The sequence below is a fragment of the Hylaeus volcanicus genome, chromosome 1 (assembly GCF_026283585.1).
Source record: "Hylaeus volcanicus isolate JK05 chromosome 1, UHH_iyHylVolc1.0_haploid, whole genome shotgun sequence".
Taxonomy (NCBI): Eukaryota; Metazoa; Arthropoda; class Insecta; order Hymenoptera; family Colletidae; genus Hylaeus; species Hylaeus volcanicus.
In genome coordinates, this window is record NC_071976.1 from 30,536,329 (window position 1) to 30,550,786 (window position 14,458).

Consider the following 14,458-nt stretch of genomic DNA (forward strand, 5'->3'; position numbering starts at 1 on the left):
TTGGGATTCTGCATTGCCGATTCCTACCTACAGGGTACTTACTCTACGTCGCTAACTTCTACATAGAGAATATTCCACTTTACCAACAAGAATCTAACTAACATTTCGAATACCCGGAAACTTCTATATTCGTAAACGATTTCGAACAAGAGATTGTGTACTGTTGTGACTGTATTATTTTTTGTTCTCGGCGGTCGACTGATTTAATTCGATCCCATTCCGATAGCGTAACCGTGTTCTCATCGTGCTGCGTTGCGATATAAATTAAGCGCGAGCATAACGTACGGATTCACCGTGACTGCGACGAGGATTCATAGTTAATGTTACGAAGCTACAATTTCTTCGTGTTACGGGCATAAATAAGAGGAGGAGGGGAGGGCAATATAAATATAACACTGATCTCGATCGAAGGAGTGGTACGTCCTGGTCGCATCAAACCTGTGAATTCGTTCGACGAACGATAGTATGTGAATTCGATCGTACAAAAATGGAAAGGTAAGATGCAAAACGATCGTGTTCCGCCCATAGATCCCTGAATCAAACGCGACGCGGCAAATAAACTTATTCGTCTGGGCGCTACGGGTAGACACGATCGATCGGAGGAACGTGAATTATAATAAATAGTAGAGGAGGAGGCTTTGCCTTTTCGATAGTTCGTAGAAAAATGCTTAAGCTTAGAAAACAACAAGGTATTAAAAAAAGAAAACGAAGCACCGATTTCTCCAGAGCGATCAATCTAAAGCTCATAGTCAGCTTACGTACAATTTACGAAACAAATAAAAATAAAACGACCAAAGAGAATAGTAGCTTCAACGTACCATATATCTGTGTTCATACAATATAGTATGATATAATATAATAATAATAATAATAATAATAATAATATATAATATATAATCTATATATATGTATATATACGCTCTTTCTCCTTCTCTCTGTTCTTTACAAAAATTATACAATTATACAAGCTAATGCAACGGAATGATTTCGTGTTCGATCTCCTTATCACGCGTCCGTTCTACGTTATCGCTATAGTTGCGAGTAGAATAAACGACGCAGCCTCTCTTGCGGAAGCGTGAGGAAAAAATTAATCGTACGAAAGGAAAAAAAGAACAAGCGCTGCGGCAGACCGCCAAAGGCAATAGTTAGACCACAAAAAAATTATACTGAAACACAGTCTTACGGTTGCGATTAATTCGATACGCTGATCGGAGCCACGTTCGACCGTGATCCAACTAATACTGATGCATCGTGAACACTTCCGGTATCCGAAGTTGGAATTTTGCCCATCTTCGACGAACAATTACCAACACGGACAGCGAGCCTACGATCGAACTTTTGGCCATCAGCCCTCAAAACAATGGTCCTCGATCGGACCACAGCAGTAACGCAACCAGTGGGCTAGGGTGTGTCCTGAATGTCTATGAGTGAATTTACAAAATATTCAAAATAATGGTAGAGGAGCAACACGAAAGTGTAATTATTTTTCTGGAATAGCAGAGGGTTAACTATTTTCATTCAGCGATAGAGATGCAAAAGAATTCTGCCCAGGCCCTGTTTGAAAATTCTGGTTGCGCCACCGGACGGAAGAGTAGTGGACGAAAGGAACAAAAGTACTAAAAGATATTAAGTAACGAGTCACGAAGGGTTCCTCTCACCGAAACGGGTGACTTAAGCGAAAACAATGATTACAGAAAACTAAACAAACCGCTGTTGACTAGAACCGAGGATTGAACTTAAGATTAAGTGTAACACCGAGGACTAGAAATCGATAAACATTCAAATGAATGCAAATACAGCGAAACGGAACTCGTCTCGGGCGGAGAGCGACGCGGAGTTTCTGGAAGATATAATTCGGCCGCGTTCCCTTAAACAACCGTACGTTTTGGCGTTATTAAGTGTAAGTACGTTTACGATGAACTCGGGGCACGGCAACTTCCAAGTGTATACGTTTAAAAAAGGGGGTAGAGAATTCAACGTTGGCTCTCAAAAGTTTCTATCCATCTAACCGTAGACCGTAAAATAGAAGCCGTTCGTTTCCCATGAAAATTCCTTTGTGCATTCTCGATCGATTCTGGGTGGAAAGTATAGCGAGTGATCGATTATGTTAATGACGCGTGTTGCTTGTAATAATTGCAGTTAAACGTCGTTGTATCCAATTCGGCTATTCCAATCAATCTATTCATAAATTTCTGTTTCTTAACTTTGTGTTGGTTTGGAAAAATCTGAGCCCGGATGTTGCTATGTATTTGTTCTATACTATACTGTTTGCTATACTGTTCCACCCTCATAGTTTCGTTCGATGTAGCAGCGACGCGGAGCTCGAGGGAGAAACGGAGTCGCTACGACAGAGACGGGCGAGCTTTTATAAAACTCTCCAATCATAATTTATTCAACCAAAGAATGAAATCTCTATGTATTCAAAACACTTCATTCTGCATTTCGAATCCTAATTTTCGTTCAAAAAGAGACGAATGGACAGTTACCGACCATTTATTCGTTACTCGAAATATTTATCCAGATAAGTATCAGTCCCGTCGCTGGTTATTCGTCGCGTTTGGCACTGGACTACTGCGAAAAGCACAGAGTGGTCCACCGCTCACTAAAACCGCATCTTTCATCGACGAAGTTTCGAATGGAATGGCCATCCCTGTATACGAAATTCGACGCAAAATTCGGAAGTAAATTGGCTTTTGTTTCGTGCGATTCGAGGATCCGTTTCTCCTGAAACTCTTACCGTTAGACAATAATCTCTTACCGTACGAATATATTAAGAATAAGTTATACGCGCGTTATATATATACTAAATGATACACGTTCTTTGTTGTACGCCCGCTACGTTTCGTTTCTCCCGATTCAATTTGCGTTCATACGAAAATATGTAGAATTATCTTAGGCTACGACCGAGACAGCTCGGTCGGTGAATTGTGTGTGTTTGTATGAGTGGTGTGTCGATTACACGCGGTCCCCACCAGCGTTGGGCAAAATGGAAAGTAACTCGAAAGACTTTTTTACTTAAATAATTGTTCGATCTAGATAATGCCCAGCTCTCTGTTACCGAGGGAACAGCGATGATTTTTCTGATTGATCCAATAAGTTTCGAGCGATAATCGAAAAGGAGACAGCAAAGCAACGAGAAAGGAACCGCTGCCCAACTCTGGCTCTTTCCATTAAAACGAAAGCTCATCTTGTCCCGGACGTGGCGCAAACGAAAACCGAGAATTTGATAGCGAAGAAGAAATGAACGGTGAAATCGCGGTTCGTTCGATAGAAGTTCGAAAAATGTGCGTTAAGACCTACGTACCAAAATAGGAAATCTTTGAAACCGAAAGAGATTTCTAGCACCTTGTTTGCGAATCCTGTAGTACACGAAGGCTACCTATCACAGACCCATCAATCCTGAAAGAGCCGTAGGCGATTTCATTGGTCGAACGTTTAAAAAAATACTACCATCCGAGGCTATACACGAACGTTTCTTTCTTCCCCTTTCTCTGTTTCAACACCGCCAATCGGCGACGGGCACGATTTTTATTCGAACAGCGGACGACGAATAAAATTTGTATACGATTGAACGTGAATTTTTATATATCGCGCGAAACATCATTTCCATCCACGGTACCAATCTTCATTCATCGACGAATGGAAAATTGTTCGTCTTTTATTCGTTATTCGGGAATTTTTGTCCAGACGAAAGTTGTGCCAAACTCTGGCCACCGTCGCGATTGCGGGTTATACTACGCGATACCAGCCGTGAGAATCGATTCGTTTCTTCCTTTAAATTGGTGTATCGGGATCGAGAGAGATTCGTCGGCAACGAAATTATTGTATCTAGACTTGGGCGAGAGAAAAATTACGCGAGAAAAAAACACCTTGGGCCGACGTCGAGTCGATTAGATCGTCGATCAAGGTATGTTTTCGCGAGACGATCGAGTTTGATATGCGAGAAGCGTTCCAGCAGCTTTGATTGCGCTCTTTGATTTCACGTTCTCATTCGTCGAAGGCTATACCTAGCGATAGGATTAATACCATTTATGATATTCGAACAGTTCGATACCAAAGTATTGGAAACGTTAAACAATGTCGAAGCGTAGCGAACATAGAATCAGGGTCCATGAATTAACACGTTCACGCCGACGCTGCTATTTGCATTTCTCGCCCATGGGGGCGGCGCGGTGGTGCACGCCATCCGATACACGTGCAGACATGATCCACCGGTGGTACACGCCGGCGCGAACGTGTTAATTTCCATTTTTGAGCCCCCATTTAGCGTCCCCGGATTATTCTTAATAACTTGGAAATTGTTCGAGTAAATTACATGGAAAAAATCATGTAATACCTTCACGAGAGTATCGATTATCACATACAGTTTTAGGTATATAGGTATCAAAACGATTTTATATAAAATGATATGGTAGTATCTGGTATCCATCCCATCTCTAGCGGCGCCAAAAAAAGCCGTACCGAAAACTTAACTAACCTAATGCGCTACTTAGCGATTCCTACAACTAGGCGGACTAAATGCACGATCAAGCTGCCCAAGTTGATACACTTAACGACTAATGAATACTTATTCGCCGAGGCGCTGGAATACAAACGACGGAGGTGAAGAAACGAACCTTGTTAAAGCTAGCGCCGCGATTCCGTCGACTAACGAGGAATGTCGCCTATCTACGGTCTCCAATTTTAATAAATTTAAACACACGGATCGAAAGCTGAAAAATATCACACTGGAATTTCCTCTGTTGGCAAACGGTGCCGCACGAGAGATAAAAATTAATCACGTCATCGTCGAACGCATAAAAGCAAATGGAAAGACACATGTTTTCATTACGACTTTGATTTTGCATATTTATGGACATTCTGCGTGGAAGCACGGGCTTGGCAGTGTTTGCTTACTGTAAACAAATGATAGATACATTCATCATTGTTCTCGCGTTTTTTTATATTTTATGTACGTCTCGTTAATATTAGTTTGATTACCTACTTTATATGCTATTGTCTTTTGCTTAGGCATGATGCAGTCTTGTCGATAACATTACGCATCCGATCGGGACCTGATTATTGGCCAGAAGTATACGTGACCCTGCTTTTATCTCCTGACATTAATACAGTGTAATATTTTGAACGATCTGCTCGCGGTGTCGAGTGTTAAAAAAATTGGAGATTAACAATTAGGCGACCGCTCCTCGCGAGCCAAATGTTGGGAGAGCTAACGGTATATCGAGGTGTCAAAGTGCCACGACTCGATCAAAACAAAGAAGATAAACAAAGGGAAGCTGGCGTTCCCAGTGGCATTGCAAAATTGCTTCAAGCTTGCTTTGCCCCAAAACATAAACAATCGTCGAAGACTGTCAGAGAGTACGCAAAAGTATCGTGGCGCTCTAGAGGTACCGAATGATTTCATCGAGATCCGCGATGAAGGATCGACAGGAAAAATCCGTCGACCGCTCATCGGAGGATCGAGAACGCGTACTCTGCGAGCCGTCGCGTCGAGTGGCGTCTCGATAGGTCGGAATAATCTTCGATGGTGGTTTTCTCTTGCGAGCGTCGTTCGTTCCGTCGTTTAGCGCTCTGGCGTTCTCGTCTTCGTCGCTCTTTCTTTAGTCGGGGATAGGGAACAGATAGAGGAGAACAAAGGTGGACAGGAATGCCGTGAGAAGCATGACGGACAGAACGCGATCCTGAATCGTACGGGATGAACCTGAGGCCGATTCTTCGGTATCGTTCTCTCCTTCGTCGCGGAGAAGGAGAAGAGCGGAGACGAGACGCGCCAGAGCCTCCAGCCCGTACGCGTCCATGTAACCCACGTCCATGATTGCGTCCGCGTCCATTAACACCTCCTGCAACACCAACAACGATACTACTCAGTCCCAGTCTCTACCACGTCGCTGGTCGATTGTGTTTTTCTCATACAAAGCCCTGTCACTTCTCTTTTTCTACTTGATACGCAACGAGCAATCCTCGTTTCGATCGTACCGCTATCATCGAAGAAACACCTTTCGCGTGATCAACGATCCGATTCAAAAGGTTCGCTCTTGAGAGGAATATCGAACGAAGATCCGAGGTGCTTCGTCGAGAGAGCAATTGTCTCCAGAGTTAGGTATCCATGGGTTCCAGAACTGTTTCGATCTCCGATGAACAGACCCAACTCTGGTTCCTAGTTTGAATGGTCTAAACGAAGAGAAGCTTGCTCGAATAGAGGAGGATCGCAAAAATGGAACACAGCCGATCGAGGAGACGGTTAATGCTGCGAGGATCGTTGGATCGAAGGCGAGCAGGACGTAGCGATGGGAGGCGACACAAAAGCGAAAATACGAATCTAGGCGCATGCAACTAAAGCTTCTCTGCTCCTCTCTTTCCTCGAAATCACGGTTTGCGATTCGATGGACAGATATGCTTGGAAAGGGACGGGCATCGTTACAACCTCGCGACTGAATCGAAATCGGGGACTGACTAGTAGTTGCTGGAAATGTCATGGACAAACGTACCGACGGCTGTCGGAGCTGTTAGTTACGACGTTGCCCACGAATGGTTTATATTATTATCAATGTTCGTTAGATGTGTATTTTTTTTTTTCTTTTTTTCAAGGCGTCTCGAATCGGTATCGAGCGACGCCTGTGACATGGAGTCTCGTGCCCTTTTAACGAGTACGCGCGGACGCAGAGCCAGAGGTAGGCAAAGTTTGAAAATACGACGAATAAAGCCAACGCATGGCGATTTATTCGCCCGAACAGTTCGATTATTTATTTAATGCCGCGGTGTTTACGAGCGAGAGACAAAGCACAGAGACTCTCGAAAGAAAGAACGGGTGACAGAAGTACGGGGATCGCTTACCTCGTCGACGCCGATCTTCCGGCACGCCTCGAGGAAGTTGTCGACGTTACGCCTGCATCTCGCCATTGTCAGCTTTGGCTGCGAAAAGAAGAAGGTCGAATGTATCTCAAAGGTCCACGTTCGCGTATTCGAATCTAAGTAAACTGTTCCGAAAGGCTTACCACGGCTGGGGAAGGAACGTGGATGCTGGCAACCGATCTGGGTCTCACATGGTTCGCCAGATGACAGAGAACGACTCCGTCCGTCAACGCTGGGGCGAGGTCCTCCGGCAAAGCCATCTTCAGCCTCGTTTCTATGTGCTGAAAAGGGGAAACTGTAACGTTAGCCAACTCGATTCGTTCGTTCCTCTTCGCATGTTAACCCAGATATGATTATCGCCTTCTTAGAAGAACAATATCTACAGAGTTACTAATCTTCTCGGGCGATATCTGGGATGAAGAGAAATACCCACGGTTCGTAGCTGCTCGATCAAGTCAGCCTCTTCCTTGGCACGCTCGAACTCCCTTCTCATAGTGAAGGAGTACTTCTCTGGCACGTTGCTGTTCCAAGTGACCGAACGGGGCGACTTTGGGCTGCCGCCGTTTCTGCTGGGACTCTTGTTACCTAACAGACATTGCCACCATTGCGTTTAACCGGAGAGGACTCAACAGGACACGTTCCCATCGTTCAAGGTTCTTAAATTACCTTCCACGTAACCTACAGCGGTTTTGACTAGTCTAGGAGTGTGTCCGGGACTGGATCCCGAGGATAAGATGCTCGACGAGGTTTTGATCGGTGAATTAGGTTTCTTGTACGGCTGCTCGAGGTACTTCCCGTTCTTGTTGTTGTACTCGTTATTGCTGCCGTTGATGATCGGCGTGTTCTGGTAGTTGATGCGCGACGGCGTCACCTTCTGCACTGGTCTCTTCGTCGCGTTCTCCTCGTTGAAGATTTGCTTCCCAGTCAGAGCTAGGGCTTCCTTGTTGCTGGTAGAGTCAGTCTCGTTGCTCTGCGATTCGTTGCCTGGCGGGGTAACCTGTTCTCGTGGCCTGTACACGCTTGGGCCCTCGTTGACTCTCTGTTGCCTCAGTGCCTCCTTGTACTCTCTGAAAATCAGGGTATCTCAAGTAGTCGTTGCTCTATCTCAAACATTCACTAGGATATCCGCATCCATCCACAACGCGCAAACACCTGCGCCATTAAATAGCGAATATGATAAACTGTGTACCTGTACGTTTGGATATGATTGAGAGGCCTCTTCTCGTCGCCGTTCGCCAAAGAGGTAGAGTTCGCTGGGTTGAGCAAGGGCTGGACCGGCTGGGTGTTGGTCGGCACCGACTGCGTTTGATTCAAGTGACTGGTTTCGAGAGGGCTGAAAAAAGAAACGAACGCCTCGTGGTTAGCGACACGAGCCGCGTTCGCGAATCGATAGAGACCCGCTGACGCGTTGGAATCGCGTCACGCTAATGCGTAGCGGTTTCTCATCGGTTTATTAACGGTTCGCTTACCCGGGTGGAGTAATTGACGCGTGGTAGAGGCCAGAGGTCATCGGTCGTCTGACATCGGCGCCGTTCTCCGAGGTGCTCCTCTCCAGCCTCCTCTTTTCCAACTGATCGTGCAGTATCATGGCCTGCGAACAGCGTCCATTAGAGGAAGAGATTCGAGGGTGAAGGTGCCGGTTAACCCTTACGCCAGTCGAGATGACTAGTTCGCCTCGGAGCGTTCGTTAACTTGTTTATCAACTTGTTTACGAGTGCCTCAAGGCTGTCCAAAACCCTAGCTGCCTGTGTCAACTTTCTTTTTAAAAATTTAAGGCTCCACTGTTTCGATTTCCCTAACGTGCCTCTGGTACTCCGAGTATGTCCGGCGCGCGTCTCTCCGGTATTGACACGAGGGTTAATCGCGACGGATGTCGGCACCGAGTTCTTTCAATGGGTTAAGGTCATTCAACGAGGCTTGAACGACGGCCAAGCGCCTCGACAACACAGATATCGTTTTCAAGGGGCGCGCGAGTTCTATTCAATCGCTAAATATAGACGTTGTATCATACGCTTCGGGCGGGACTCGCGACCGTAATGCCTCATGTCCACTTGAGCGTTTTACACTTGGTAGTCCAAGCGAGCGAGCGGTAGAGCCTTCGTGCTGGAGGTTATACTTGGTCGTTCTTAAGGTTAACGTTCATGGACGCGCGAAAGAACCTTTACCTTCTATGCACTCTATCGATAAGACTCTGCCGGCAATGCAGGACGATCTGTTGATAAATTCTTTGATCCAGAGCCCTACGTTACCGAGTTTTATCGACAGAATGCGCTGCACTACCGACACAGTCTCGGGAGACGTACCTTGCCGAGCTCATCCTCGAGGGACGTGTGCTCGCCTGGGGAAATGGTGCTGGGAGTCGACGTTCCGCTGCAGGATCCGTTCACAGTCGTCTCGTGGGGCAAAGTTATCGAGAGTGGCGAACACTCTTGCCGCCACAGTCCTCGAATCTCGCCGTCGTGCACCTGCAGAAAGGTGTCCAGTAGGAGGTACAGTGAATCGTTGTTAAGCGTCGCGTTGTTATGAAATTGAAATTTGTGAATTTTTACAACTGTCTTATAAGTACTTTATTAACGTACAAAATTTATAGATATTTACAATTTTTCTACAAATTTCATTCTTCGATTGCCAATTGTAATTGTCGCAAGCAACTGCTTTCCGCTATTGGGACATTTGATTGCGAATTGCAACGATTATCTACGAGAAGAGCCTGCTACGGAGGTCGTTTAAGAAGCGAAGAGAAAAGAAGAGGGCTAGAAGAAGGACGAATAAACTAACCGCGCTGTGGATTTCTTGCGACCAGCGTTTGTCGACGCCGTCGCTGGTGCTGTACCCGCTGTCGACGTTGTGCCGTCTGTGGGCCCTCGTGTCCAAAGTCGCGTGACCTCTGACGTCCAAGGGTGTTCTCCTGACGCGGCCTCCCCTGGCCCTCTCGTGCTTCGCCGCCTGTCTCTCCAAATATTTGAAGATGTGCGTTCGCCCGCGAATGCATAGCTGGGGGCAGTTTGAAATTCGAGACAATTGATAAACCCCGCCCTTAGGCTCGCTTTACTCGATCGATCAGCTTCGCAGGCCTCCATAAAGGCCCACGGAGCGTTCCCATAAGCTACGCAGCGCGTTACCACTGCGAAGTCGTGACGTACGGCATGCTTTTTTCGAGAAAAGAACGGTCCTCCGCTAAAGTCGCGAGAGAAAGTGAATAGTTGGAGTGATCCTCGACAGAGGTTTTGCTCACCGAGGCAGGCGGCGAGGTCAGAGGATTGTCGGACAGTCGAAAGTCCACCAGGCTCTTCATTTTCCTCATCTCGTTCGGAAGCACGGATATTCGGTTCCCGCTGATATCCAGCTTCACGAGTCTCAGGTACGTCAGTTCTGCGCAGAACTCGGTCGTTACTAGCGAATTTTATGAATCTACGTGTGCTAGTGGGACACGATGCTTTTTTTTTTTTTTTTTTTTATAGAATTAATTTGGTGGAAATAGGAAGGTACCTATAGGCAGGTGCACGAGCACGTTGCTCCTCAAGTCCAGGGACCTGAGTCGCGCAAGGTCGCCCATCCGAGGTGGCAGGCTCGTGATTTCGTTGCAGCCAGCGTCGAGCTCGGCCAGCGCCGACATTCTGCCCAATTCGTCGGGCAAAGATGCTAATCTATTGTGAGCGACCAGCAAAGTTTGCAGCGGTAGCCTGCATATCTCTCGAGGTAGAGACGTCAATTGGTTGCGGCTGCGAACAAAGTAAATCCAACTTGCTCGGTTCGAAATACCCGATGGTACGAAAGGGGTTAAAAGTAAAGTCTCCTTAAATGCACTTTCTCATTCTCATCACAGAAACCATCCCCATCACTGGGTGGTACACCCCCTTGAAGACTATAATAAATGCTAAAAAGATTGTCCCTGATCGAGTGCTCGCCACGAAGAAATTATTGTCGCGAAGAAACTAGCCGAGTCTCGTTAATTCAACGCCCGCATCATTACGGGAAGGATGTCTATAATTTTACAACGATTACAGACCTAAGATCGAGGTAGTTGAGGGACTGCAGCATCGCCACAGTTTCCGGTATGATTCGTATGGCATTGTGGTAGAGGTGAAGCTTCTCGAGGAACGGAAATTCCGTGACCTCTTCCGGTAATTCGGCGAAACGGTTCTTTGACAGATCTGGAACAGAAATAAGCCACTTGTATTACGCTGTCCCGGAAAACATCAGTTATTTTAGTCACTTTTACTTCCTGTTATTTGTAAACGTGTCTAAGACGCTTCTATACGAATTCCTCCCGCGTTTTTTTTTTTTTTTTTTTTTTTTTTATTATTTTGTTTCGTTTATTCGCGCTGTAGAATATTCAAATACGCATCTGTTATTTCAAAGCTTGTTTTAAATAAGTCGATATCTCGGATATTTCCAAACAAGTTTGCAGGGGTTAACTGAAGAGTTGTTTGAAATATTCATCTCTCATTTACATTTCAAAGAAAACTTGTTTCAGGTCTGCGGAGGGTAGCTGTCGTCGTGGGTATCTCGTAGGAAGGTGCCGTCTTGATTCGAGGTCCAAGGCAACTTCTTCGTTTCTGGGCTGTCGGCATAAACGTCGCGAGAAGGCAATAATACTTGTCGCCGTTAGGGAGGGGCGGATTAATTGGCGACATCGATAGTATTCCCGTAGCAACAGCTGTGCTCCGGTTAGGGTGGCCTTCGAGTTCGTTCGGGGGTTCTTATGAATGGGGTGCGATGGCCACGTGCGTGCACAGACTCGGAACCTAGGAAAAAGATAAGGGTGGCTCAGCTGCTCCCGGCCTCGGACCTCCTTTCTGATCAATAACCGCCGTCTGTGTGTTTCCGCGGAGCTGGTTTGGCGAACAGTTCGACTCCTCGTCTCCCTTTCGTGCCAACTTTTCGAGTTGCACGCCTACCGATCGAACGCGCCACTCGAACACGACTTTGCCAGGAAAGTCATTTCGTGCCTAGTCGGACACGTTTTCTACCAAGGCGACTGGAGCCTTTGAAATCTTTCCTAAATGTTAAAGACTACGACGACGTGTCAAAATTTCATTAGGAGTTATGGGAATAGTAACAAACACAAAGGAGTCAAATGCGAATAGTAGCTGCCTTTCGAGTCGAGAAGATCGTAGATTTAAGATTGCTCTCATATTATTTTATTTCTTTTTTTTCGAACGGAGTACGCCTTTTTACAAGTGTATAACCACTGGTGGGAAACGTTGATTCGTGGAAATTGGGAGGGCGTTCCTCGCCATCTCGGAAATTAGGTTCTAAGCAATCCAGTTGATCGGAACACGGGAAATTGGCAATCGATCGCCGACAGGATACTCGACTTTTCTCGAAGCGCGTTGTTCGCCAGCTTCCTGGCACGGGGACCAGCAGATTTCGTTAAATATATCGAGGAGCCAGTCAGCGTTTCCTCCCCCGTGCACGGTCGCGCTCGTGATGGGAACGAGACCACGGGGGTGGAAAGGCAAAGCGTGGAACCATCGGTACACGGTCGATCGCATAATCGCCCGAGCAAGGGCGTCGGCCCGTTCGTGTTCGCGCTATGGAGACGAGAATAGCAACCCCCTGTTCCGTTTCCGTGCCATCGTTCCCGTCCAAATGGAAATTAAAAATATTTCCACTCGGGCATCATAGCCGACTCTGTGTCGTTTTCAAAGCGCCCTTTAAAAACACGCCTGCCGTTTATTGGAGTTTCGATACGAAACGCAGAGATCCGTGGATACTAGTCGTGACAAAAGCTCCCGAGCTCTCGACGAATACTGTCTTCCACTTCGCTAGTCGCGTTACATTCTCGACGACTCTTTACACTCACTGTTCAAACGTGCCTTTGAATTTCTATTAAGAATTGGCACGGACTATCTGGACAACCCAATATATCAGCCTCATCATTAATTAATACTAATATCGTCTAAACACGCATCGAAGCAAATCTGTGCTCGATATCGAGATCTATGGCACGTAGCTCGACAGTATTACTCACGAGGGTAAAAACATGGTGGAACTTCCGGTGAACGGAGCTCGTCGTGGCCGCTACCAGCAAAAATCGTAGTCGAAGGGGGTTCGCGACTGCGGTATATACAGGGTGTCTCGCGAAAGGGTCGATGCACCGGATAATTCCAAGGACCAAGGTCGAGGTCCAGCCTAGGTGGATCGATACTATACGCTACATACGCGGAATCGCGCGACGTTGGACGAATTTCGTTATAGCGACATTTCATGGGTGCGTGGGCGTGGTTCCAGTCGTCCTTGTCTGGGCGTTTCGATAATCCACATAATTGCATGGGAGCCGTTCCAGCGAGCCGATGGAAATCCCAAAAGGTTCACCAAAATGCCATTCCAGATATCTCCGCTTCAATTGTTCGAGGAAACGGTAGCCAAAAAAGCCAAGCTTTAAATTAAATTTATTCGAACGTACAAATCCTTCGACCTTTGTGTTTCAGAAGCTGTCCTAATTGTCTAATCTATTCCAAAAAAAAAAAAAGCTGTCTTCAACTGTCCTATACAACCTGGTTCTCAATGTTTTCAGGTTGAGAGACAGTCTTAATTAAAGCTAGAACAGCCGCTCATTAAAAAAACATAACGAGGCCCACTCGAAGAAGCTCGTAACGAAGACCGAATTTACAAACTTTCCATCGACTTAAATTGATTCTGTTGAAATTGCTTCGGTTACGTTACTCTTATTTAAACGGACAAATAAATTAGAAATGGAGGGGTTGGCTATTCGGGTCAACTTGGCGCGATTTCCAAGCACCGCGCGTAGGGACGTTGCTTGCGAACTAATAATGCAATACGTGTTGCATATTAGGCCGCGGGAATCGACGTGTTTACATTATTACAGCGAGCACTTGGGCGCTTATGCACGCGCAGGAGACAATAACGCCGGAAAGACGGTCCCATGGACGAGCGGAAAATGTCCCAGTGGTAATTTCCATGTTAATTTACGCGTCGAAGCGCCCGAGGACAACGGCCTCGTGGAACAACCACGTAGAATCTACGTAAAACGAACGAAAGGACGATAGATAGCAGGATACACGATTTTCATTCAGCTCGTGATGGTTAACCGTAACAAGCTTAATTTTGCGGTCAATTCTGATGTTGTAACATGAAAACAATCGCGGTTCAATATTTATGTAAAAGTTCTTTGCTATATACGACGGAATAAGAATTCATCGAGTCAGAGAGGAATCCAATCTCCCAAACGACGCCATAAACACCCTTGCACCACCACCTCGCCACTTTCCAGGCGATTCCTCCGTCACGGACCAAAAGTTCGAGATCGTGTCGTCGTTTATGCAAATTTACGAACTCGGCGCTCGCGTTCCCTGGGCGTGTCACGTCACGAAACGTCTAGCACAAAAGCGCAGGGTCGGCGACCTAACGCAAAAATCGTCTCTGGCGCTAACTCGAGGACGGAATGGTCGTCGAAGAAACGGAAGGCGGTTTCCGCGATATCGTGGAGCCTTGAAACGCGACATCCACTTAGAGATTGCGATTGCGATTGCTACTTTGACGGAAGTAATGTAGGAGAAGCGATACGCTTGTGGCATAATACAGTAGCGATGGAGTTACGAATTAGCTACGTAACAAAATTCCTTCACAAGTGCAGCAC

At 46.4% G+C, this 14,458-nt stretch overlaps 1 protein-coding gene across 2 annotated transcripts in view; it reads right to left on the reverse strand.

Moving 5' to 3' along the window:
• Nucleotides 1-14,458, reverse strand: part of LOC128872595 (leucine-rich repeat and calponin homology domain-containing protein) — a 36,970-nt gene that overhangs the window by 3,639 nt on the left and 18,873 nt on the right. The window contains exons 2-13 of one of the 2 annotated variants that reach the window (XM_054115466.1): nt 10,862-11,006; nt 10,342-10,574; nt 10,088-10,224; nt 9,631-9,846; nt 9,156-9,317; nt 8,322-8,443; nt 8,042-8,185; nt 7,519-7,919; nt 7,286-7,437; nt 6,996-7,133; nt 6,835-6,912; nt 1,331-5,840 (exon numbers count right to left, since the gene is read on the reverse strand). In XM_054115466.1, the coding sequence (XP_053971441.1) occupies nt 5,601-5,840; nt 6,835-6,912; nt 6,996-7,133; nt 7,286-7,437; nt 7,519-7,919; nt 8,042-8,185; nt 8,322-8,443; nt 9,156-9,317; nt 9,631-9,846; nt 10,088-10,224; nt 10,342-10,574; nt 10,862-11,006 (2,168 nt within the window). In that variant the 3' untranslated portion in view covers nt 1,331-5,600. Of the gene's footprint in view, nt 1-1,330; nt 5,841-6,834; nt 6,913-6,995; nt 7,134-7,285; nt 7,438-7,518; nt 7,920-8,041; nt 8,186-8,321; nt 8,444-9,155; nt 9,318-9,630; nt 9,847-10,087; nt 10,225-10,341; nt 10,575-10,861; nt 11,007-14,458 lie in introns of those variants that run through there. The other variant, XM_054115469.1, reaches the window with a different exon arrangement.